General features: G+C 43.3%; 1 protein-coding gene across 15 annotated transcripts in view; it reads right to left on the bottom strand.

Annotated features, from left to right (window-relative positions):
- EPS15L1 (epidermal growth factor receptor pathway substrate 15 like 1) overlaps positions 1-15587 on the bottom strand; it is a 100430-nt gene that overhangs the window by 58648 nt on the left and 26195 nt on the right. For all 15 annotated transcript variants that reach the window (XM_082621148.1, XM_082621136.1, XM_082621143.1 and 12 more), the window contains 4 exons: positions 15345-15407; positions 7830-7955; positions 4351-4410; positions 255-488 (listed from right to left, as the gene is read on the bottom strand). In XM_082621148.1, coding sequence (XP_082477274.1) covers positions 255-488; positions 4351-4410; positions 7830-7955; positions 15345-15407 — 483 coding nt within the window. The remainder of the gene's footprint in view (positions 1-254; positions 489-4350; positions 4411-7829; positions 7956-15344; positions 15408-15587) is intronic.

Here is a 15587-nt window from a genome sequence, read left to right as displayed (position 1 = left end):
ACCTCGATCTTGGACTTCCAGCTTCCAGAACTGTGAGAAATAAATATCAGTTGTTTAGAAGACACCCAGTCTACAGCACTGTTACAGCAGCCAGAGAGGACTAAGACACCTATTGTAAAGATTTAATTTAATCACAGACTTTACCCTTCTTGGGTCACGAACTACTTGCTGCTGAAAAACATCCTGCTGGGACTCTACACAGCAGTGCAAACAGCTGCTCGGAGACGTGGCCATGCATGCAGAGGGCACCGTACCTGTGTTTGCTTGATACTGTGCTTGGGAGACAGGCTTCCAGTGCTGTTCAGGCTGCTGACACTGCCGTGGGAAGGTGTGGAGCGGAGGCTGTCTTTCGGTGGGGGGCTGGCAGGCAGGACAGGCACAGCTCCCGGGAACACCGTCTTCTTCCTCTTGGACGGTGGGATGAGGGATGGGGGCAGGGCGGAGGGCACAGGCTCCTTCTCGAGGGCTCGATACACCAAGTGCATGGCCTATGAGCACAAAAGAGAAAGGCGTTCAGATGGCGAGGCCCAGGGCCAGGGTGGGCAGAGGGCAGTGCTTTCAGGGCCTGCAGTGATGTGATGAAGACTGCTCTTTTTGAGGTTGCTTCCAAATGGAACACAGTAAAAATAAACCTTTCTGATGAGCTACACCGCCAATGCATAATTTTCTAAGACATATGTTTAACCATCCGAGACTGAAATGAGTACAAAAGGAATACAATCATGCCAGACTCCACACATGTCCCTTCGCCACACAGCAAGGCCACTGTCTTCAGGTCTGACGACTTTCAAAGTAATGGAACGTGGAAGTCTACAGACTCACCATGATAGTACATCTTAAACCTACATAGTGCTGTCTGTCAATTACATCTCAAGAAAACTGGAAGGGGAAAAAAAGACACACCATGAGAGCTGCATGTACTTCAAGATATTCAGGAGACAGAAAACTATCCAAAAGGGTGTGTGTGCTGAGGATGGACAGGTGGCTCTCCTGCTCGAGGTAGGCAGGGGAAAATAAACTTTGTCTAAAACAAGGATTGAAAAGTCTGTTTTAAAAAGTAACAAAACAAAACCAAAATGACAACCGCCCCCCCACTTCAAACTAGTCTTTAAGTTGCTACCAACAGATCATTAACACAGGCAAAAATTTACAGTCACTTAAAAACTGTACTAAATGCCAAACTCAGCTAGTGATGAAAAGAAACACAAAATGACACAACTCTAAGACCCACTTATAAAAGAACATAAATCTTGGCTGAAATGATGAGAAATGATAAAAACAAAACAAAAGTAGAAATTCAGGGCTCATGAGGCTGTGAGGAGAGAGGTGTGTTCCTGGATTCACTCCAGGCCAATCACCCGGTTCCTGGAGACCACCCCAAAGCCAGTTCAATGATACTAACTAACACCTGAAGTCAAGTGCTGTCAAAAGAAATATAAAAACAAATAATGAGGGGCTTGGGGGAGGGGGGATGGGGAGTTAATGTTTCATGGGGACGGAGGTTTAGTTTTGCAAGGTAAAAAGAGTTCTGGTGATGGATGGTGGTGATGGTTGCACAACCATGTGAATGTATTAATACCACTGAACCATACACTTAAAAATGGTTATGATGGGGGGCTTCCCTGGTGGCGCAGTGGTTGAGAGTCTGCCTGCCGATGCAGGGGACGCGGGTTCGTGCCCCAGTCCGGGAAGATCCCACATGCCGCGGAGCAGTTGGGCCCGTGAGCCATGGACGCTGAGCCTGCACGTCCGGAGCCTGTGCTCCACAATAGGAGAGGCCACAACAGTGAGAGGTCCGCGTACCGCAAAAAAAAAAATATGGTTATGATGGGACTTCCCCGGTGGTCCAGTGGTTAAGACTCCATGCTCCCAATGCAGGGGGCCGGGGTTCAATCCCTGCTCAGGGAATTAGATCCCACATGCCGCAACTAAAAGGATCCCACATGACACAACGAAGATCCCACACGCAGCAATGAAGATCCCACGTGCTGCAACTAAGACCCGGCACAGCCAAATAAATAAATAAATATTTTTAAAACTAAATAAAAATGGTTATGATGATAAATTTTGTTATGCGTATTTTACCACAATAAAAAAAATAATAATGGACAGCTAGTGAAAAGAACAGGATGATGGAGAAACATGGAAAATGCTCAAAGTAAAAAAGGCAAAACAGAGTCGATGTGTGGGGGAAAAAAACACAACTGAGTATTATGGGGTACAAGGGATTATGAGTGGAATTGTAAGAGAAATTTATAATTTCCTTGGCAAATGGTTTAAATTTAACCTAGAAGTTTAAAATCTCAAAGGCTTTACACCATAGTAGAGTAAGATAATAATAAGCTTTCATTCATTTGTATGCTGTAAAATCACATTTTAAAGACATTTAAAATTCCTAAAACAGAAGATATATCTTAGGGATATTGATATAGTTCCTCGTTTTCTATGACTTAGGAATTCCCAGCTTTTTTTTTTTTTTTTTTGCTTGAACTTAATTACTGTTTATTAGAGCATTGTCCTTAACTACAAGGGGCTACTTTATTCTACTTTGAGATTTAACGGAATGAGATGAGTGAATGAACGGGAGAGAAAGATCAAAGACGTGAGTAAGGAGAGGGGAAGGGAGAAAGAAAAAGAGGGACAGAATGACATGGGCCCAGGGTGGGGAGGCGAGAGCCAGGCAAAGTCAGCGCAGCAGGCAGTTGGGAGAGGTGAATGGGGAGCTACAGGGGTGTGGAGGGAGGGCAGCTGAATGGGAAGGCAGCCCATAGGACACAAAAGCCCCAATCCTCACATAGATCTAGCACTGCTGCTAAAACGAGAAGAGGGTGGGAGTGTCAGGGCTCTGGCATGAACAGAAGCAGACGTGGAAGTAGATGGCAGGCTGCTAGGGCACCTGGTGGGCATGTCTATACATACACTTACTTCCCAGCTCTGTCTGCTGAGAAGGCCTGGAAGCAGTGGTATCCCAGGGGCACTGACCACCCCAGTGCCCAGATCCTGGTTTCTAATACCATTCTCCACTATAAGGAACTGGGGGTCCCTGGAAAAATGGCTGATGATGGAGCTGAGAGAGGGGATGTACAGGAAGAGCCAGGAAAATCCTATCATGCCAAAAGTAAGCAAGTGCTCAAGAATGATATGATGTGACCAAATGACAAAGGAGTCAGCTGGGAGGAACTCCCACTGGGCAAAATAAATCATGCCAGTAAAGGATTATAAAACATGGAACAGAGAACAGAGGACATATCCATAAGTCCAGTCTGATATGAACAAGTTCCTTATAGTAGAAGGCCAGCTAGAAAATGTGCAAGGAATGAGAGAATTAGAAAACCATCATCTGGCAACTACCAGAAACCTGACTGATTCAGGTGAGACTCCTGGGAGGATGCAAGAACTAGCGGGTGAGAGTTGTAGGGGTAACAGGGTATTCAGTCTCCACGTGTCTCTCATGAAAGACTGAGCACAAAGGAAAAGAGAGAATCCTGAAGCCTCCACCCCGACCTTGATCAAGGTCGGGTCAAGGTTGACATCAAGGTAGTAAGACATGTAATAAGACATTATATGTCCTATCAATGTCATGTGCCCTGGGGAGAACAAGCATCACCTCGGTGGGGACCTGCCACACAAAAGTGCATCGCCTGGATCATCATTAGGAAACAGCAGACAACCCCGCACCGAGGGAGACACTACAAACCACTGGCCTTAAAAATGCCCACATGGCCATGAGACACAAAGACAGATGCAGGAGCTGAGCTAGATTATAAGAACACGAGGCTGTAGTCTCTTTCACTTTATAGTGACATTTTGGGAACAATTGGCAAAATGTGAATAATATCCTTAGATTAGATAATAGATTAATACAATAATAGACATAGTAATATATAACATATATGATATAACCTATCATAATAGATACTGTAATAAATTAGACAATGTCCATTTCCTGATTTTGAATTGGACAGCAGTTATGTAAGAGAATTCTCTGGTTTGGGGATATAAACACTGAAGTATTTCAGGATGAAAAGGCCCATGTCTGAAACTTACTTCAAAATGGTTCAAAGGGAAAATTAATTGTGTATACATATCCATGTATACATTCATATGCAAATGAGAGAGAAGGAGAGAGGGAAGGGGAGAGAAAGAGAGGGAGAGAGGGAGAAGGATAAAACAGTGTAGTAAAACAGCAACACTGGGGAATCTGAGCGAAGATTCGAAAGAATTCTCTGTCAAATTACACCCAAATTATGTCAGAATAAACGTTTAAAAAATTAAACAAGAAACCCCCACATGAGCTGCACATTTGCTTCCTCAGCAGAGTGGGAAAAGAGAGTCACAGCAGGGGCCTACCACAGCAAACTCATCTCTGTCCAGGTGCCCGTCCTTGTCGATGTCACTGAGGTCCCAGACCTGCAAGGGAAGAGAGCAGCAAGGCTTAGCGGCGGGCGGTACCAAGGGTTACTGCTGGGAGGAAGGGCCTGTGTGGCAGCACACATGCCCACCAGAACTCAGATTTTGACTGCACACCAGAGTTAAGACAAGGCAATCAAAATGCATTTAAGAACCAGTCTGTAGGTCCTCTGAAAAACCATCATCCAATAAAGTACTGTCAATTCCAAGATCCTTTCCACCATATTACCATTCATTTTCTCTAACAAATGAGCATGATTATAATCACGTCCATCCTGATTTTTAGATTCTTTGGTTTTGGTGCAGGTGTTGCTCTGGACACAAGCCCGCCTTCCTGCCCCCACTGACTGACACACACACACACAGACACACACACATCTAGCCCCTGCCCCCATTCACGGCAGGGCCACGGGAATGCATTTGAGTAGGTCTGTGGGATCCTGTCTCCTCTCCCCTATCAGTGGATGGTGAGAAAGATGCCACAAAATATACCAGGCCAACCTAGCATCCTGAAAGACAAGGCAGGCATGGATCAAAGGCTGTGTGCTGGGTTTTCTAAAGTACAACCAAGGCACTACCTTCCTGACCCAAGTCAGCCCTCCAGGACCAGCGGGGCCTGTTTGACTTGGACAGTGCTGCACATGGCACCAGTGCCCAGAGCCAGGCAGAAGCCCAGGGTCCATCCGTGATGCTTCATATGCTGGTACCCGCCCCCAATCAATCACTAGGATCTTCAGCCCAGGGATGTTTCTCACATGTGGACCCTCCTCTTCACCCCCTGCTGCTGTGTCCTTGGCTTGTGCCTCTCCAACACTCCACAGAGGCCAGAGCTTCCAGCTGGCCTCCCTGCCTCTAGTCCTGTACGCAGGGTAACCACAGGACCTGCTCTAGAATTCACTCTCACCCCACCTCACCCTGCTGACGGCATCCAGTCCCTGTGCACATGGAGACCACTGTGCCCTTAGCTGGTCCCTCAACCCCAGCCCAGTCTCCTGGGACTCCACCTTGATCTCTAGGACTTCAAATTGTTTGCAGTCCCCTCAAGCATATGGAGGCCCTCTTAAAGGTGTCTGGCACTGGGCTGAGTGTTTTATATCTTTGGTCTCAATTTAAGAAGCAGAAGCTCAGAAGAGTAATGTTCCCAAAAATATGGCACACACAGGCCTTCCTGACTCCAGTCCTCCCCTGCCACAGCACCACTGATATTCGGGGCCAGATCGTCTCTGTGGTGGGACATCCTGTGCATTACAGGATACTGAGAAGCAACCATAGCCTCAACCTACATGATATCAGTAACACCCAACCCAGGTGGGACAACCATAAACGTCTCCAGATATCGCTCAACATCCCCCAGGGGTAGAACCGCCTGGTGAGAATATCAGCCGTACTCAGCGTGCCAGGCTGCCTCTGCTCATGCTGTCTTGTGCCTGGCCTTCTCAACCCGTCATCTGCCACCTGTTCCTTCCCTCTAAAGGCTATAACCCAGGGGCACCTACTCTAGGCAGCCTTCCCTGCCTGCCCTGTACCCCTCTGCTCTGGCGGGTCAGGAACCTCCCCCTCTACCACTGTCCCCAGCAAGCAGAACTGTGATAATCAGGGAGGCAATGGTTGGTGGGGAGGGAGCACCAGGGAAGAGTGCAGGCTCTGGGGACCACCAGGACCTCATTCCCTTCTCCATGCAACCCTGAGCGACTAACCAGCCACTCTGAAGGACCTCCATTTCCTCACACGGAAAACGGAAGTGACACCATCCATAACAAAGTAGTTACAAGTACTTGGTGACTTCATTCCTGCAAAGCACTGGAACAGGATCTAGCACATACTAAGCCCTCATAAATACTAAGATCTTAACTATTACTTACTTATTTGATCTCCTGGACTGTATTTAATTTCATCCCCATCTTCCCAGTGCTCAGGACAAAGCTGGCCCAGAGCAGACTCCGAAAAATGCTTCTGAATGACTAAATGGATGCATAATGCGTGGGTGCAGGGATGCACAGGTGAATGAGTGTGTGCAGATGCAAGGATGGATGCCTGAGTGCACTGATGCATACATGCACAGATGGATGGGTGCGTGAATGTGGATGCATGCATGCATGCATGGATGCATGGACATAGATGCATGCATACGGATGCATGCATGCATGCATGGAGGGGCACACGTGTGGGTTGATGCTTGGAGGGAGGGAGAGAACGAGAGAGGAGTAGATGAGAAGTGACCCCTGTGGACAAGACCTGGAGCCAAGGCAGAAGATCTGCAGAACCCACCCTTCCTAGCCGTAGCTCCCTTTCTAATAAAGCACACTCCACCTCTGTTGATCTCTTTGTCTTGTTCAGGATTTGGCTCTACAACAATATTACACCCAACTGTCAGGTATTTTGAAGAACTGTCACACTGTGCAGGAGCGGATCACCCCATCCTGCCTCATAAAGACCACTGGTGATCAGCGTGGGTCCCCATCATAGGCCTCCGTCTACACCACACCACAGCCAAAAAGAAGACAAAGGGATCTGTGAGATCGCCTTTCTTAGTGGCCTCATTTCAAAACAAAGTCCTATTTGGGTCCTATCAAATGGGCCAGTATCTGCAAAAGTGATATTCAAACAGGAAAATTATTAGGTGAATCCAAGTGGGTAGGAATTTGCACCTTTCCCCATGGTTCTACCAAATGTCATGAGCCAGACCCACAGGCGTGGCCTGGGGCAGCAGGGACCATGCTCCACCCTCCTGCTCTAGGTCTGCACCTGCCACATCAGCAATTCCATCCAGAGAGATGACAACATCCATCCCCTCTCGACACAGAGCGGGAAACTCAGCACAGAGATAGCCATGCAGAACTGGGCTTTGTGCACAGAGCAAACATGAGGGGCCATAACGCAAAACCTCATTAGAAGGAAAACAGTCTGGTTTAGAAACCTGTATCTAAAAAACTTGTATTTAATAGGAACAAAACTGAGGCTTTTTTTTTTTTAATAAAAAGGCGGGGAATGCATAACATTTTATCTAAACTTGCAGCAGAATTGAAAGTATCTTTACCTTAGATTCATAGGCAGGAAAAAAAAATTAAAAATAGAAAAGAAATAAAGAAATACAGACATATATGCCCATACTCCTTCCCTAGAAGCACAATGCAGAGGGGGAAATCACAGTCTGGGTTTCAGTCCCAGCTCTGCCTGCCCCGAGCCCTGGGTAGTGAGTGCACTTCTCAGGCTGCTCCCCACGTGTGCTGGGGAGCCTCTGTGAGCTGCACCCTGTGAGGTCCCAAGCCACCCCAACTGCAGCAATTGCTCCACCCATGTCGGCTCTTATGAAACCCGACATTACATGGCCGTGCAGCAAGGCCTCAAAGTGTCCGTGGCGGGTGAGCATGGGGTTGACTGGACTCAGCAGCAGTGCCTGGTGTGAGAGAACCACTTACCCTGCCCAGGACATCAAGAGGCAGCTTTGAGTTCATGAGGACTGGTTTGACTTTGTCTCCAGAAAGCAAACCACTGATGGGTAAGAGGCTTTCAAAAATTCCATCAAATTTTGCCTTTTCTTCTACCTAGTTGGAAAGAAACAGCCTGAGTGAGTGAAAGTGTGAGAGTCCAAAATGAGCCCTGGACTGAAGCTGATTGAAAATGGGCAAGGACACAGCGCTGGGCTCACCTAAGAGTACAGGATTGTCCTACTGCACTTCCAGAGTGAACTCTAGCCAAAAGAATACAGCCCTCTGGTGACTATGGATCTGGTGGCCAAGGTCAACAGGGGAGAGAGGAGCTGGGCTTCACTCCCTGCCACAGGGGATGCCTGGGAGACCAAGGTCATTCCTACCTACCTCCTAGTTCACTAGGATGAGAAAGGTGAAAGAATGAAGAACGAAATCTGGATATCAATCCATAGAACTTAAACAATTAAAGAACCAAATATAAAAATAAACCAAAGATGTAAGCAACTAATTATCAACTTCAAGCATAAGAAGTCCTCTGTGTCTGACAATAAAAAATAAACAAATAATAAAGCTCCTCAGGAACAGAGTGAAGGGCTGGGCAGGGTTTGCAATGCAGAATAGCAGCCTCTACCATTCTGAAATACAAAATGTGGGCAGCATGTAAAGGGAGTTGTCAGTGAGGAGGGTCTGGGCAGGGACCTCCAGTCTGCCCTCTGATGGAAATAAAGCCTGTGGCAAGGGGAAGTGAGGATATGGCAAACCTCTCACCACTCTGACCACAAGCTGGAGCCACTGGGAGCCCTAGGAAAATACTCTCGACAAGTGTCCATCAATGGAACAATGGATAATAAACAAAATGCTCCGTCTATACAATGGAACATTATTCAGCCATTAAAAGGAATAAAACACCGATGCACGCTACAATATGGATGAACCTTAAAATCATTACGCGGAATGAAATAAGTCAGTTACAAAGAGATAAATGCTCTATGACTCCACTTACATGAGGTCCCTAAAGTACTCAGATTAATAGACAGAAAGTAGCATGGTGGGTGCCAAGGGTTGGGGGAGGGGGAATGGAAAGTTAGCGTTTAATGGGGACAGAGTTTTATTCTGCAAGATGAAAACGTTCTAGAGATGGAAACTGGTGATGGTTATGATGTGAATGTGTCTAACACTACTGAACTATACACTTAAAAATGGTTAAGATGGACCTCTAGGACAACTTCAAGCATACTAATATTCACATCATAAGGGTCCCAGAAGGAGAAGAGAGAGGGAAAGGGACAGTGAGCTTATTTCAAGAAATAGCTGAAAATTTCCGTAACCTGGGGAAGAAAACAGATATCCAGGTCCAGGAAGCACAGAAAGTTCCAAATAAGATGAATCCAAAGAGGTCCACACCAAGGCATCATAATTAAAATGGCAAAAATTAAAGATAAAGAGAGAATCTTAAAAGCAACAACACAAAAGCAACTAGTTACATACAAGCAAAGTCCCGTAAAACTCTGCTGACTTTTCAGCAGAAATCTTACAGGCCAGAAGGAACAGGCACAATATATTCAAAGTGCTGAAAGAAAACACTTACAACCGAGAATACTCTCTACCCAGCAAGATTATCATTCAGATTTGAAGGATAAATAAAGAGTTTTACAGACAAGCAAAAGCAAGAGTTCAGCACCACTAAACAAGCCTTATGAGAAATGCTAGAGATTTCTCTAAGTGGAAAAGAAAAGGCCACAACTAGAAACAAGAAAATTATGAAAGGAAAAAATCTCATTGGTAAAGACAAACATACAGTAAAGGTAGGGACCAACCACTTATAAAGCTAGTAGGAAGGTTAAAAGACCAGTAGTAAAATCATCTATTTCTATAATAAGTAGTTAAGAAAAACACAAAATAAGAAGATGCAAAATACGATGTCAAAAACAAAATGTGGTGAGGGGAAGTAAAAATGTACAATTGTTAGACTGCATTCAAACCTAAGAGAGCATCAACTTAAAATACTCACCTATGCGTAGGTTGTTATACATGAACCTCATGGTAACCACAAACCAAAAACCTATAATGGATCTACATAGACACAAAAGAGAAAAGCATCCAAACATAACACTAAAGAAAGTCACCAAATCAGAAGGGAAAAGAGCAGAAGAAAAAAGGAACTCGGACTTCCCTGGTGGCGCAGTGGTTAAGAATTCGCCTGCCAATGCAGGGGACATGGGTTTGAGCCCTGGTCCGGGAAAGATCCCACACGCCACGGAGCAACTAAGCCCGTGCGCCACAACTACTGAGCCTGCGCTCTAGAGCCCATGAGCCACAGCTACTGAGCCCGCGTGCCACAACTACTGAAGTCCACGTGCCTAAAGCCCGTGCTCCACAACGAGAAGCCACCACAATGAGAAGCCCGCGCACCACAACGAAGAGTAGCCCCCGCTCGCCGCAACTAGAGAAAGCCCACGTGCAGCAAGGAAGACCCAACGCAGCCATAAATAAATAAATAAATAAATTTAATTTCTAAAAAATGGGAATAACATCACCAAAGATTAGAAAAGTATGCATTTTAAAAAAAGAAAAAAAAGGAACAACAACAATAAAACTACCAAAATGAACTGAAAACAATGAACAAAATGGCAATAAGTACATACCTATCAATGACTACTTTAAATGTAAATGGACTAAATGCTCCAATCAAAAAACATGGCGTGGCTGAATGGATAAAAAACAAGACCCATCTATATGCTGCCTTTAAGAGACTTCAGATCTAAAGACACACACAGACTGAAAGTGAGGGGCTGGAAAAAGATATTCCACACAAATGGAAATGAAAAGCAAGCTGGGGTAGGAATATTTACATCAGACAAAATAACTGTAAAACATAGACTGTAACAAAAGACAAAGAAGGGCATTACATAATGATAAAGGGGTCAATCCAACAAGAAGATATAACAATTGTAAACACAGATATGCACCCAACATAGAAGCACCAAAATACCTAAAGCAAATATTAACATAAAAGGAAAAATTGACAGTAATACAATAATAATTGGGAATTTTAACACCCCACTTACATCAATAGATCATCTAAACAGAAAATCAATAAGGAAAGAATGGCCTTAAGTGATACATTAGATCAGATGAAATTAATAGATATATATAGAACATTCCATCCCAAAACAGCAAAATACACATTCAAGTGTACATCGGACATTCTCCAGGACAGATCACATGCTACAGCACAAAGCAAGTCTCAATAAATTTAACACTGGAATCACATCAGTCTTTCTGACCGCAACAGTATGAGACAAGAAATCAACTACAGGAAAAAAACTGCAAAAAACACAAACACATGCATTCTAAACAATATGTTACTAAACAACCAGTGGGTCACCGAAGAAATCAAAGAGAAAATCAAAAAATACCTGGAGACAAATGAAAATGGAAGCAAAGTGATCCAAATTCTGTGGTATACAATTGTACATCAACTATATTCCAGTAAAATTTAAATATTAAAAAAAAAGACTATGGTATACAGCAAAAGCAGTTCTAAGAGGGAGTTTATAGTGCTACAAGCCTACCTAAGGACACAAGAAAAATCTCAAACAATCTAACCTTACCCCAAAAGATACTAGAAAAAGAAAAACAAACAAAACCCAAAGTTAGTAGAAAGAAGGAAATAATAAAGATCAAAGCAGTAATAAATGAAAAAGAGACCAAAAAGACAATATAAAATATCAATGAAAGTAAGAGCTGGTTCTTTGAAAAGATAAACAAAATTGATAAGCCTTTAGCCAGACTCATCAAGGAAAAAAAAAAAGGGCCTAAATAAATAAAATCGGAAATAAGACAGGAGAAATTATAATTGACACCACAGAAATACAAAGGATAATAGAGGATTACTATGAACAATTATATGCCAACAAATTGGAAAACTTAGAAGACATGGATAAATTGCTAGAAATGTATACTCTCCCAAGACTGAATTAGGAAGAAATAGAAAATGTGAACAGACCGATTACCAGTAATGAAACTGAATTGGTAATTTTAAAAACTCTTAACAAAGTCCAGGAACCAGACAAATTCTACGAAACATTTAAAGAAGAGTTAACACCTATACTTCTCAAACTACTGCAAAAAATTTAAAAGGCAGGAAAGCTTCCAAACTCATTCTACAAGGTCAGCATCACCCTGATACCAAAACCAGACAAAATTACAGGCCAATATCACTGATGAATATAGATGCAAAAATCCTCAACAAAATATTAGCAAACCAAATTCAACAATACATTAAAAGGATCATACACCATGATCAAGTGGAATTTATTCCAGGGATGCAAGGATGGTTCAATATCAATAGCACAACATTAACAAATTGAAGAATAAAAATCGTATGATCATCTCAATAGATGCAGTAAAAGCTTTTGGCAAAATTCAACATCCATTTGAGATAAAAACTCTCCACAAAGTGGGTAGAGAGGGAACATAATTCAACATAATAATGTCCATATATGATAAGCCCACAGCAAACATTATACTCAATGGTGAAAGGCTGAAAGCATTTCCTCTAAGATCAGGAACAAGACAAGGATGCCCACTCTTGCTACTTTTCTTCAATAAAGTACTGGAAGTCCTAGACGCAGCAATCATACAAGAAATAAAAGGAATCCAAATTGTAAAGGAAGAAGTAAAACTGTCCCTGTTTGCAAATGACATGATACTATACATAGAAAATCCTCAAGACACCACCAAAAAAATACTAGAGCTCATCAATGAATTTGTTGCAGGATGCAACATATATAGAATTCTGTTGCATTTCTGTACACTAACAATGAACTATCAGAAAGAGAAATTAAAGAAACAATCCCATGTACAGTTGCATCAAAAACTATAAAATATCTAAGAATAAATCTAACTAAGGAGGTAAAAGATCTATACTCAGAAAACTGCAAGACACTGATGAAAGAAACAGAAGACAACACAAACTGATGGAAGGATATATCGTGCTCATGGATTGGAAGAATTAATATTGCTAAAATGACCATACTATCCAAGGCAATCTACAGATTCAATGCAATCCCTATCAAAATACCAATGACATTTTTCAAAGAATGAGAACAAATAATTTTAAAATTTGTATTAAATACAAAGGACTCCAAATAGACAAAACAATCTTGAGAAAGAACAGAGCTGGAGGTATCAAGCTCCCTAACTGATGTTACAAAACTACAGTAATCAAAACAGTATAGTACTGACACAAAAACAGACACAAAGATCAATGGAACAGAACAGAGAGCCCAGAAATAAACCTATGCACTTATGGTCAGTTAATCTACGACAAAGGAGACAAAAATAGACAATGGAGAAATGACAATGTCTTCAATAAGTGGTACTGGGAAAACTGGACAGCTACATGTGAAAGAATGAAATTAGAACATTCTCTTACACCATATACAAAAATAAGCTCAAAATGGATTAAAGACCTAAATGTAAGACCAGAAATCAGAAAACTCCTAGAAGAAAACATAGGCAGAACACTCTTTGACATAAAGCATAGCAATATTTTTTTTGGATCTGTCTCCTAAAGCAAAGGAAACAAAAGCAAAAATAAAGAAATGGGACCTAATTAAACTGAAAACCTTTTGCACGGCAAAGAAAACCACCAACAAAATGAAAAGGCAGCCTACCTAATGGGAGAAGAGATTTACAAATGATTTATCTGTTAAGGGGTTAATATCTAAAAATATACAAAGAACTCATTCAACTCAATATCAAAAAACAACCTGATTAAAAAATGGGCAGAGGATCTGAACAGACATGTTTCCAAGGAAGACATACAGGGCTTCCCTGGTGGCACAGTGGTTAAGAATCCGCCTGCCAATGCAGGAGACACGGGTTCGATACCTGGCCGAGAAGATCCCACATGCCGCGGAGCAACTAAGCCCATGCGCCACAACTACTGAGGCTACGCTCTGGAGTCCATGTTCTGCAACAAGTGAAGCCACGACAATGAGAAGCCCGCACACCACAAGGAAGAGTAGCCCCTGCTTGCCTCACCTAGAGAAAGCCCATGTGCAGCAACGAAGACCCAACACAGCCAAAAATAAAAATAAATAAATAAAAATTTTAAAAAAGATAGTGAACTTTATGTTATGTGTATTTTACCACAATTTTAAAAAAAAGAGAAAAAACGGAAATCAGAGCACAAGCAGACACTGTGTACTCGAGTCACCATAAGCACTGGGAATCCCAACTCCCTGCATCCGCCTGGAGTGTGGAATTCTCCCTGGATCCGTCAGACTCGCTGGCTCAGGCTTCAGGAAGCCCAGGAACTTCCACCACAGAAAAGAACATTAACACTTGTCACCTTTTCTCTGAATGGACTGTAAAGCTCTCTGCCCCACCACGGTGCCATTCCTGCCCCAACTCCCCTCTTCAAGGCCTCACAGGCTCCTCAGCCGCCAGCTCTTCTCTTGAGGCCTCAACACAGTCCCTGCCAGAAAGGGGCCGAAATGGTTCAAGGAATAATAAGATCCCTTTGGCACCATTTTTCACAACAAAGCAGCTGCTTTTCAAAGTAGGCGCCGTGCAATTGGACTACAGAGAAAGAAATCCTTCGGCACTGCAGCAACATGCTTGATTGCTCACAAAGGCAACTTCCTGACCCCTCAGTCACCTGAGGCCTCTTCCTGCCCTGTCCCTGCACGGACCTCTCCCATCTAAACCCTTTCAAGGGGGGATCACACCAACCCCATAAAAAGGGACAAAAAAGCACTTGGGGCTGGGGGGTGGGTGAGGGGTGTCTATTTCATAGCAGGACTGCTATTAATGTCAGTATTTAAGCCAGATAAAAGTGAGGAAATGTGACAACCGGCTCACAGTGAGTGGGGAGGATGTCTTATTACTGGGAGACTGTCTCCAAGTCATACACAAATTGCCTTCTGGAGTAAATTCTGCACTCATTAGGAGACACCACTCGTTTTTCTTTCTAGAAGCAGTAACACAGCTCTACAGACACAACATCCTGTCTTAAAAAGAACACATTAAGTGTTGAGAGAAGCTTTTCAAAAAGCAATAGGAGCAACAGAAAGGAAAGAATTATAACGTATAAACTGGCTGGAAATAAGGAAGAAAGCTACGAAGACATCCTGGAAGTCTTCATGCTTGAGAGTTCTCACAATTTCTCCTTCTATCCTGATTAACCAACCCAAGCATCAAAACCACAGAACATGACCTAGGAATACGAGATTTCAACTGTAAACATTTCAGAGTCCAACATCTGAAACTTAGCTAACTGCCTTAGTAGGCAACACCCAATTACAGGAAAAGGGGATAGATAGCCTTTGAAAAGACTCTAATTTGGAAAAGTATTTTGTCCAACTTCTGTGGCATACTCACTCTGAAACAGAGTGGATGATACAATCGTCCTATGAAATGTTCTGAACGTCATAAATGCCTAAACGACTGCATGTGAAAGACAGCCGAGGGGCGCCTTCCCCGGTCACTTACCCTCACAGCCCAATGGGCCTCTGCAGAAGGCGGTGTGACCATCAAAGGGCTGCTGGTGTCGTGCTGAGGAGAAAGAGGTACATTGCACTGTAGCTGGCACAGAATTTTACTACTGGAGGATGTGTTTACTATAAGGATACACATTTCAAAGTGCTTTCAAAAAGGAGAAAAACCTCAAAAAGTTAAACACAGGATTACCATATAACTCAGCAATTCTACTCCTAGGTATAAACCCAAAAGAAC

The sequence above is a fragment of the Mesoplodon mirus genome, assembly GCF_964341445.2.
Source record: "Mesoplodon mirus genome assembly, chromosome: 5".
In the NCBI taxonomy this organism is placed as follows: Eukaryota; Metazoa; Chordata; class Mammalia; order Artiodactyla; family Ziphiidae; genus Mesoplodon; species Mesoplodon mirus.
Note: the sequence above shows the minus strand (reverse complement) of the source record. Positions and strands in the feature narration are given on the sequence as shown.